Source organism: Ipomoea nil, unplaced genomic scaffold (genome assembly GCF_001879475.1).
Source record: "Ipomoea nil cultivar Tokyo-kokei standard unplaced genomic scaffold, Asagao_1.1 scaffold2818, whole genome shotgun sequence".
NCBI classification, from domain to species: Eukaryota; Viridiplantae; Streptophyta; class Magnoliopsida; order Solanales; family Convolvulaceae; genus Ipomoea; species Ipomoea nil.
In genome coordinates, this window is record NW_017619246.1 from 2,938,420 (window position 1) to 2,949,930 (window position 11,511).

Genomic DNA, 11,511 nt, shown 5'->3' on the forward strand with positions numbered 1-11,511 from the left:
AACCCACCAGGCCATATACCCCGCGGGTGGGGCGGCGAGTAGGCCACTGCTCGCCATTCCGCTCGCGGGTACCACCTGATGCGGCCAAACATAATGAAGATCCATTAAGATTACAAATTGGGCCAATCACAAGATCCGAGGCCCAAATCAGCTTTATTATTTGTGGTCATCATTTATTTTAAATTGTTTAGAATTAAAGAGAAAACACTAGTTGTATTTAGAAAGGATTCCTTAAATCCTTTTCTAAATAAAACTCTATTTACTTGTTTTCTAGATTAGGTTTAGGACTCTTTTTTTCCATTGTATTTAGATTACAATGTTGCCCTATACCTATAAATAGGGCACATCCATATCAGTTTTGAGGAGGCTTTAATTCAATAAAATTCTTAAGTTTTTCTTTACACTTGTGTAAGAAACCTTATGGCTAATTGTGGACTCAATTAGTGGCTAGTCGTGGACTCGACTAGCAAATTGATTCGTGGACTCGAATCAATCTTACTTTCTTCAACCTTAGATTTAGGTTCGTGGACTCGTTCTTGAATCGAAGGAAACTAGATCCGACTCTAGTTGATTGAAGATTGCAACATCGAGGTACTTGAAGCTACATGGGATTCTTCCAAGTCTTTGAGGATTCGAGACAAAGGGTTTCTCGTGAGGTTTAAGGTATTTTGATCCATCTCTATCTTCACATTGAGAGCATTCTTGGGACAATACTCCATCTTATTTGAATCTTGGATTAGGTCCATATCACCACCTGTTCTCCAAATTATCCCTTCGGGGATTTTCATCAACAAGTCCAAATTCAAGTCCAAAACATCCAAAATCTTACACACAACAACAATATAACTTGAACCCAAGAAATAGCCAAGCAATGGCATATAAGAACTCTAAGAACAAGCTCTAAACATGCATCACCACAAGACAATGCATCAATTCTCACAAATCACACAAGAATCACAAGTAGAAGCCAAGAATCATCATATAAGTAAGAAAATAGGTTTTGTAAAGCATGGGTTATCTTTGTAGCCAAATAACTTCCTCTTTTCACCCTTAAAAAGCCTTTCCTAGAGCTCCTCTTCCACACCAACTTCATACACAAACCAAAACACAACAAAGATCCTATCTTTAGAAAAAAGACACCTAAAAGAAGGTTAAAAACACCAAAAGACCAAGGATCTTACCCTCCCTATGCTCAAGATGAAGAAAGTAGGAATCTTAGGAGACAATCTTGCAAGACTTGGATGCTCAAATTCTAGCTTGGAGAAGAAGTTAAACCATTTTAGAGAGAGGCTAGAGGTTTTTGTGTTTTAGATTGAAGGGTGAATGAAATGAAAGAACATTGCTAGGTTAGCTTGAATCACAAACCTTAGGTAGAAAGACATTCCTCCCCTTACTAATGTTGGAAAGACAAGGGAACAAGGGCACAACTTAAGAAACACAAGGTACAACCCTTTGACTTGACTAGTCAAAATCTAGTCCTTCGACTATTAAATTTCAGGATTTTTAGGAATATTTTAGCAAAAAGACTAGGATTAATTCTTTAATTAATCCTTGATTAGTGTTTGGATTTACGGGGTGTCACATCCTCTCCCCCTAACAAGAAGCTTTGTCCCCGAAGCTTGGCCACGACGAGTTTAATCAAACGGGTAACAAGGAATCAACAATGTGACAAAAGGAAGCAAGAATACCATTAAACAAGACTTCAAGGATTCAAAAGGTGTAAGATTTTCAAAAATCAAGAAAATGCAAGGTTTCAAAAGTCACAAAAGGAGTTTATCAAGTAACACAAAGACAAACACCACCTTACGGACAGCTAGGAGCCTTCTACACCACACCTAAACTCAAAACAACTAGATTCTAGCAAAGAAAAACAACCAAACCAACTACCCAAACAACAAGCTAACAACCAAGGCAAACAAGAGAGAACAACCCAGCACAGCCAACAAGCAACAACTACCACACGGCAACAACAAACGAGAGAAGAAACGAGTTTACCTCAAACTCCGGGCCTAAGAGGATTCATCCTCCGACTCCTCGGCATCCTCGTCTGAGTCTTCCTCAACTCCACCACGGCTAGAACCAGCCTCCAACTTGTCTAACCTCTGATTGACAGTGACAAACTGAGCCTTCATGAAAGAGAAGCCTTCCTCAATCATCCGATTTTGCTGACGAATGAGGGTCACCACACGTTCCTCGTGTGTCATTGCATCATGCTCTTTCTTGGTCCTTACTTCCTTCCTCATTACATTCTCTTCGCTTTCAGAGTCACTCTCCTCGACCTCTTCTGCTTCTTCTCCTTCTTCTCCCTCTTCCCTCTCTTCTTCGCCTTCGTTCTCAGCATCTCCACCCAAGCTCTGTAACGCTAGGTTCAACTTTCCAACAGGAATCTCAAGCTCTTCAACTAACGAACTTCCCTCGGCAGGGGCTTTCCTAGCGACCTCTTCAAGAGTGATGTAGTCACCATCATCCAGCTGAAAAGGGTTGCAACTACGGAGATTTGTGGCATCCAGAACCATCTTGCCCACCGGCTTGGGCACATATGATATGAACCTAATCCAAGATTCAAATAAGATGGAGTATTGTCCCAAGATTACTCCCAATGCAAAGATAGAGATGGATCAAAATACCTTAAACCTCACGAGAAACCCTTTGTCTCGAATCCTCAAAGACTTGGAAGAATCCCATGTAGCTTCAAGTACCTCGATGTTGCAATCTTCAATCAACTAGAGTCGGATCTAGTTTCCTTCGATTCAAGAACGAGTCCACGAACCTAAATCTAAGGTTGAAGAAAGTAAGATTGATTCGAGTCCACGAATCAATTTGCTAGTCGAGTCCACGACTAGCCACTAATTGAGTCCACAATTAGCCATAAGGTTTCTTACACAAGTGTAAAGAAAAACTTAAGAATTTTATTGAAGGAATAAGGGTCAAATAGGCCATCGAACTGCACCCGATAAAACAATTAGGCCACTGAACTTAAAAAACCAACAATTAGGTCCCTAAACTAATCAATTTCAAACAATTTTTTCAATTTGAAGGTTTCCAACAAGTCATCCTTCCAAATTAATTATTTTTTAAAATTTAAATTTTAAAAATTAATTAGTTTTAAATTAAACTAAAAAAAAAAAAACTGTTCCGGCCGGAGACGGTAGTCTTCGGCTGGATTCCAGTTTTTTTTTTTTTTTTTTAATTTATACTAATTAATTTTTAATATTTATTTTTTTAAAGAATAATTAATTTGGGAGATGACCTGTTAACCTGTTGGAAACCTTCAAATTGGAATAATTGTTTGAAATTGATTAGTTTAGGGACCTAATTGTTGGTTTTTTTGGTTCAGTGGCCTAATTGTTTTATCATGTGCAGTTCGATGGCCTATTTGACCCTTATTCCTTTATTGAATTAAAGCCTGTTTCAAACTGATATGGATGTGCCCTATTTATAGGTATAGGGCAGCATTGTAATCTAAATACAATGGGAAAAAGAGTCCTAAACCTAATCTAGAAAACAAGTAAATAGAGTTTTATTTAGAAAAGGATTTAAGGAATCCTTTCTAAATACGACTAGTGTTTTCTCTTTTATGCCAAACAATTTAAATTAATGATGACCAAAAATAATAGGGCTGATTTGGGCCTAATTTAATCACCAAAATCAGCACTTAAACAATTATGAAAAGCCTTGAAATCTTCTTCATCTTTTGCAAATGGGCTTGACTTGGATTTCCACCATCTTTGAATATCACCAATGAAGAGTTGTATTAATCGTTTGGACTTGGGCCTTGTGATTGGCCCAATTGGTACTCTTGATGGATCTTCATTATGTTGGGCCGCATCATCCTCACCTTCTTGAAAATGATTCAACCTCGAATCTTGTAAGCATTGTCTTCGATCCATGATATCACTTGAAATGGGCCACTATAATACTTTCCTCTATCGAATGGAATTATTATTGGGCCTTCTTGTTTCTTCCACCAATGATTCTTTAAGGATGTAGTTATGGGCCTTGTGATGAGCCCACTATAGACCCTTATTGGATTCTATGTGTACTGGTTCTTATTAACATAGCCTTCAACACTCACCCCCTTCTTGACAAAGATCCAACTTAAAACCATGCCATAAGGTAAACTCTTCTTGTTATGATTTCTACAGTAGACCATATGTTGCAACATCAACGCAGGCAAGTTGAACTTCACCTTGTATTTCAGACAGAAAGCAAAAGTGCACTCCAGTTTATCCAACAAATAGTCCGAAACGATCATGACTAAAATCTTTTGCTCGGCGGAAAGCCACTTCCTCTCCGGACTTGTGGCCTGGGTGAACCCACCAGTTCTTCCCAACAGATAACTTAGATAATTCCGATAACTCATGCTGCTTATCTCAATCCAAGAGTCACCACTATACTGCGAGCCTCCCGTAGTTGTCAAACTCAAAAGCTGAGCCAACCGCTTTTCGGTCAAGACAATTTTCACACCTCCTACCTTAGAGGTAACTTCCAACTTCCCACCATCTTTGATCACACCCATGTGACGGTAGAATTCCTTTACCAAACTCGGGTAAGTTTCGGTTCTAACTGCGAGATACCCATCCAACAAACCTTGGTAATTCAACAACTCCAACAAAGAATTCGAAAAAGAGTCGGGATCAAAAGCTTTACCTTCCAAGACTAGCTAATGGGCATCCACCCATTCCACTCTCCTCGCAGATTTAGACTTCCTAGGCATGATTTGAGATGACCCAAAACCAAGGTAGACTCAACTTCTCCCTTTTTTCTCTTCTTCTTCTTTCTCGGCTTTTCGGTTGTAAAACTGGCGAAGCAGCAGCGAGACTCCGGCTAGGCGGCGACGAGGAGGATCAGCGACGGAAACTTTCGGCGGCGTTGGGCGGCAACAGACGGCGACGGGCAGGGGTGGCGTGACGGGTGGGGTGGGTTCGGCTGCTACCTTGCGGGTGGAGGAGAAGAAAAGTGAGGGAGGGTTTTGGGAAATTTTGGGGAAATTTGGGGAAAGGAAGATTTTAATTTGGGGATTTTTGGGGTAAGTTGGAAATTATAGGTTAAAAGGAATTTAAGTGGGATAAGACTTAAGAAACATAATTGGTCTACATGGTTTAAGGGTTGGGTTAAGAATTTGTAGGCCCATGTTCAAAACTCATTAGTTACAAATTAAACTCCCCTTAGCTTTTTAGGCTTAACTTAAGAGATTTCCTTAATAATTGGAGTGAGGTTTGAATTAAATGTATACTCATAACTCATAAAACTTCGAGATTAGAACTAACAATAGACCAGTCAAGAATGAACAATCAAATATAAAACTCACTCGGAAGATACAAGAAAACCACACAACAAGAAGGTAAAAGGTAGATTTAAGGAAGGTTACCTGCCGACTCTTCCTCTACCAAACCCTCAGTCTCGGCCTGCGACCGGCTTACCTGCCGACTCTTCCTCCACCAAACCCTAATTCTCGGCCTGCGACCGGCCCATCACGAACACTCTGCCCGTAGGCCTTGTCCCTGTCACACCTCGCCCGGAACTCCCTCCCGAAGGTCCATTAGGTCTCGCGCTGGATGGCAAGGCTCTCTGATTAGCTTGGAGAGGGCACTCGAAAGCTTTGTGGCCTCTTTCCCCGCACTTGAAACATTGAAGCGCAAGCCCTTGGCAATCCTTACCAACGTGGTCCTTCCCACATTTCTTGCATCCAAAAGTCCTCGCTTGTGCTCCACTCTCGACCTGTGTTGATCTTTGCGATGGAGAAGGCGTAGGTCTGGCTCTGAAATCTTGTCTCGGTTTCTTGAAACTGTGGGACCCACTTCCTTCACTTCTCTTCTTAGTAAACTCAAAAGACCCCTGCTGAAGCTGTTGCACCCGGTACATATCTGCTGCGCTCAGGTAGGCCTCATTCAGCTTCCTAGGCTTGCTCACAGTTAACGCCTTCCGGGCTTCGTAGTTGAGCCCCGCCACAAACTTCTCCACCTTTACCAGCTCGGTGGGAACCAACATCCGAGCAAAACGGCCTAGCTCGAGGAAGCGCTTGTGGTATTCCACCACGGATGACGACCCTTGCTGAAGATGTAAGAACTCCTCGTACATGGCTGCTCGGACATGAGATGGATAGAACCTCTCCCTCATCTTCTCCTTCAGGGCTGACCAGTCAAAACCAGGCTCTTCTTCGCACGCGGGACCCTCATGCACCCACCAGAGGTCGGCCTCATGGCTAAAGTAGAAAGAAGCTAACTCTATACGGCGATACTCAGGACAACCCACAACGGTGAAGATCTTATCAAGGGACCGGATCCACTCCTCGAGTAACACGGGATCCTCTTCTCCAGCGAAAACTTGCGGCCTATGCCCCGAGACTAAGCGCCCCACGTCCCGATTCCCGGTAGGCGACGGCAGAGGAGCAGGGTTGTTGTTATTGCTGGGTATGGCGGAGTAAAAAGTCACAAACCACTTGGGTCGAATCTTCCTCACCTGAGGCAACTTCTAAGGGGGGAAGTTAACAGTGCGCTTCAATGGTTCGATGATCTTTCTAGAGGACGAGTCAATAAGCTTAATCATCCTTCAGTTCTTACACAAGAACCTACTGACGCAGTGAAGGACGAAACACTCCTTACACAAGAACCTGCCGAAGTAGAGAAGACCAAAAGCATCCCTCCACAAGAACCTATTGATATAGAGAAGGTCGAAATGACTGTTACACAAGAACCTGTTGAAGTAGAAAGGGACGATAGTTTGACCCAGACCACACCAACTGATCACTCAAGTCTCTCACAAGAACCTGGGAAATCAGCAGAGATGAAAGGAGTGATCAACGAGAACATTCATGGAGAAGATCAGGCTCTCCACCAAGCTATTACAAATGAATATCACCGTGTTCTCAGTTGGCAGCAATGGAGAACTTCACAACTTGAATCCTTTGTTGAGAGGCTTAACAACATGTGGGATGAAGAGCGATTCGCTCTTACTTGGCTAGAAACTCAAGATGTTTATGAAGCTACAAGACTTGAAAACATAAACTGAATCTACTCTTACAAAATCACCAACCAAAGTCTAGCCAAAGTAAAAACCCCATACATTGATCTCAACATCATCAAACCCCCTCTTGATAAGGTAACTAAGGACGAATTGAAAGCATTACGGGACATCATGAAATATTGTAGAATCAAAACTGAGCTTGAAAGACTACATCAAAATGATCCACAGCTTCTTCAAGCCGAAAGACGAAATCTGATCATGTTTCAAGTTCGTCTGATGATGGTGATGATGAAGATGAGAACAGTGGTGACAAAGATGAAGGTGATCAAGATAACCCAAACGAAAAGGATCAAGATGCTGATAATGATCATAGTGATGATGAACAAGGTACTGATGGAAATGATCTGAACGATAAAGATAATCATGATGGTGATGACAGTGATCAAGGTGATGATGATGATCACAATACTGGGAATACAATGATCATCTACTCAAATCCCAGGTCGCATGATTCTGACCCGAAAGAACAACAACACGAACCATCCAACTCAGGTCGTGTTGAAAAAAACAACTTCGGATAATGATGATGGTGAACCAAGTCCGAGATCAACCAGCGATGGAAATTTGGAAGCATAGCTCGGTGCGAGACAAGACGACTCTGGTCACCAAGAATTGAATAAACATAATCATCATGCTCCCTCAGTTGATAGCCTTAGCACAACGGTTCTTTTGTCAGCACTTGGCAAGCTAAGAGCCGAAACTGATGCGTTTAAGGAGTTGAGAAAGACACTACGGCATACGAAGATAGCAAGTTTTGAAACAAAGGAATATGTCTCGTCTGAAGGAAAAGCAACACGAGCACAAATTTCTGCTCAGAACACTTCCTATGATCAAGTCACGAACTCTGCAATCAATGATCTAGCTAAAGCCGTGGAACAATTGCTTCAAGACTTAGTACAAGTTCGGGCAAATCAACAAAAACTTTAAAAGAATCAAGAAAAGATCCTTAAGGAACATCATCACATGAAGCATTCAAATTTCAACCTTTAAGGAAAGGGTGGATCTTGCGTGCATGAAAGTTGATTCGGTACATGATGATCTCTTTCGTGTTGGTGAGAATCAAATGGCTACTTTGAACTATGTACAAGACATCTCAATTTCTCTTAGAACTCTCACTCAGCCTCTGTCCTCGGCAAATGATGATGCCAAAAAGGGGGAAAGAAGAAACAAAGTTGATGAAGGAGGTAGTGAAAGAAGAGACAGAAGAAACTCGAACGAGATAAGAGATGAAAGAAGAAACAACTCGAGAGGAGATGGAGAAAAGTCTAAGCAACATATTATACCTCCTATCTCTGGGTCACCTCGAGGCACTCGTCAATCTAGCCAAAGTCTGTAACAATGGATGCAGAAGGACAGTTCCTGTGACACCCCGGAAATTCATTCCCTAAAACCCGAATTAATTCCTTAATTATTTCCTTGTGGCTTTACAATTCTTATCCTAATTTCCCTTTGAAATTAGTTGAGGGACCTAGTTTGACCAAATCCCTTACTCTTTCAATTTGGTCAATGAGTTGTACCTTGTGCTTTAGCCCTTGTACCCTAGACTTTGTCTTTCTCCTAATAAGTTTTGGGAGGAAGGGGCCTTTTTGGTCATTTCACACAATACTAGCATTAAAACCCTACCCTAACCAAGGAATCCAAATCATTTTTCAGGATTCCCCTTCTCTCTACATCTCTTTCTTGCCCCCTATTCCTTCTCTCTAGGAAATCCTAGAGTTGATCTTAAGAAGTTCTTCAAGAAATCCCAAGCCAAGATTCCAACTTTCCAACACTACAAGGCTAGCAATGGTAAAATCTATCCTTCCCTACCATTTCCTTACAAGATTCCTCCATCTTTTCTCTAAATCTTTCTTCTACCTTGGGGGTTTTGGGAGTTTGTAGAAGATCTTGTGGTGGGTGAAGTGCTAGGTTGATCTAGAGGAGCTTTGGTCTTTCTTTGAGGTTGGAGAAGGTGTTCTTGGTCTACAAGAGGTAACCCATGCTACACAAAACCTATTTTCACTTGATAAGAATGATTATTGGCTTCTATGTGATATTCTTGATGTGTTTGAGTGATTGATGCATGATCTTGTGATAATGCATGTTTAGAGCTTGTATTTAGGGTTCTTGAATGCTATTGTATGAGCTATTCATAGGCTCAAGTAATATCTTTGTTGTGTGGAAGATTTGGGGTCATTTAAACTTGAACTTGGCATTGAAAGTGAATTTTCACGAATGCTGCTTTTTGGGCCCTGATGTACCCCGCGCGTACTACCACAGGTGGAGCCCTACCCGTGGTCCCACCCGCGGGGAACGTATTGGTGGATTGCGGGGATTTGTTCCCCGTGATCCTTTCTTTTTGGTATTTGATGTTTTGACCTCCCGTTGTTGAATTATTGAGCTTTTGTGAGTCTTCTTGATGTTTCGTATGTCTTGAACGATGTGTTAGGAATGCATGTTAGGATTCGGTGTCTTGAATCGTGTTAAGGGTCCAACCTTGTGATTCGTTGGGCTAATATGAGTCTTGAAGGTTCAATGGAACCATTTTGGTTACCTGTTTGATATGCATGCTAGTTTTTGTGTCATTAATGCTAGTATGTATTGTTTGTCCCTTTTCTATTGAGGATTGGCAACTCGTGTTGCCAACCATGTTGATATTGGATTAAGGTCCGTTATTGTTGTTGAGTATCGTTTCATGTCCTTCATTGAAACCCCTTGCTTTGATCCCTTGATGTGATCATGTGTGTATGATTATTTTTTTTATTAAGCTATTGTTGAGCTTATCCTTTGTTGTACACACTTTGTGTGGAATATAGGTGTTGTTGTATCTCTAGATTCCGTGTGTATTGACTCTTGTTGAGATGATGGATTGATGTGATGAGATGATTGAGCTGGTAAAGTGGACAGTGTGGTGACTTATGTGTGAATGCATCCAGTTGTGGGTTTAAAGCTCCAGATTGCCGTTTGGTTACTTATGACTTGTGGGCAACATGGGAAACTCATTCCAGTCGCCAGAGATGGTAGCTAACCCGTTGAGCTTGGAATCTCAATAGGAGGTGTATACACTTAAAGTTGCTAGCTCTACTTCCATTGGGTTGCGGTCCTTGTCATTGCGATGACACTATAGCATGTGATCCGGGTCGTTGCAATGACTACGTGATACACGATTGATGATTTGGAGTCCTCCACAAAGATCCACTATGAATCGAGTCGTGGTGCTGACTCCACGGTATATGACTTGGTGTGATTGTGTCCTATGTGGACTTGAAACTCGTTATGGTGTGAATCTTGCCTCTCTTTACTTTAGAACGTGGTTTTGTGAATCCTTCTTTGTGTGTCGTATGTTGTACCATATTGTTCAGCTTGTTGCTTGTGGTTCTATTGTCTTATTGAGTATGATGGTCTTTGACCTTTGTTGTGAGTGATTGATGAGTCTATTGATGTTTCCTCTCTTGGCATTAAAATGATATATACTGTATTCCCAGTTTCAAATGGTTTTGATTATATCTATGTATACTATGATACTTAACGCGTGTTGGTGAGTTACCAGCATTATTCGCTGACCGGGTGTTATCCCTTATCTTTTACAGGTTGAGTAGCTTTGGAGAGCGCGCTAGTGGCCTGTAGATAGATTAGATCTCTTCCTTTATTAATTGTTGAGGCCTGTGAGCCTTAGTAGTTGAACTGTTAGACTGTTTAGTAGTTTGCCTGTGCACCAATGTTTGGTATAGGTGTGGCATAGCACCTCCGTATTTAGACGTTGCTTCCGTTGCTTAATGATTAATGTTTAGCTTTATGTCTCTTATTTAAGATTTTAAATTTTGGTAAAATAGGGGGTGTTACAGTTCCTCCCTTTCGAACCATATGATGCGGGAAGTGGAAAACGTTTTGAGGGATGTAACATGCCTGTCAACATGAAAGGGCATGACAATCAAGCTAGATAAGAATACCAGAGAGCCCGAAACAAAGAAATAAGATAAGAGAATGAAAAGCGGTGGCAAGAAGAAGAAGAAATCAAGATGAGGGGAGCACAAGAGCTTGCATATTATCATGAAATTCAAGAGAAAATCAAAGATCTTAATGTTGTTGGAAAAGATGCTAACCCAAATGCCAAACATAATGTTTTCTTCAAATCCATGAAGAATTTGGCAAGAGTTATCTCGAATGAATGAATTCCATAGAGCTTATCATCTAGTGGAATAATGGAATCATTCCAGGACGAAATGTAGTCGAAGCATACAACTACACCAACTACATCTTCTTTGATAAGTATGCAAAAGTGGCTCGTGACAAAGAAATCCGAGCATTCAGGAAAATTATTAATGATGAACTCGACTACCAGTCCATGACAAAGAAACAAGAAGCTCAAGAGAAGGAGTCCCGAATGCATGAAGCTTTTCAAAGAGAGAAGTTATTAGTAGCACATCTACATGAATCAGAGTTGTATTTAGTAAGTTAGATCTACTTAAAGAAGAAAGAAGATCAAGAGAAGGCCGAGAGATCAAC

The 11,511-nt window shown here is 41.2% G+C and overlaps 1 protein-coding gene across 1 annotated transcript; it reads right to left on the reverse strand.

The window, feature by feature from the left end:
• Positions 1-2,009: 2,009 nt before the first annotated feature.
• LOC109158457 (stimulated by retinoic acid gene 8 protein-like) lies at positions 2,010-2,516 on the reverse strand. Its single transcript, XM_019306362.1, has one exon. The coding sequence runs from the start codon at positions 2,514-2,516 to the stop codon at positions 2,010-2,012; it is 507 nt and encodes a 168-aa protein (XP_019161907.1).
• Positions 2,517-11,511: the final 8,995 nt, after the last annotated feature.

What these genes read in the sequence shown, in the direction of transcription:
- LOC109158457 (XM_019306362.1), bottom strand. Translation starts at nt 2,516, where the DNA reads ATGGTTCTGGATGCCACAAATCTCCGTAGTTGCAACCCTTTTCAGCTG.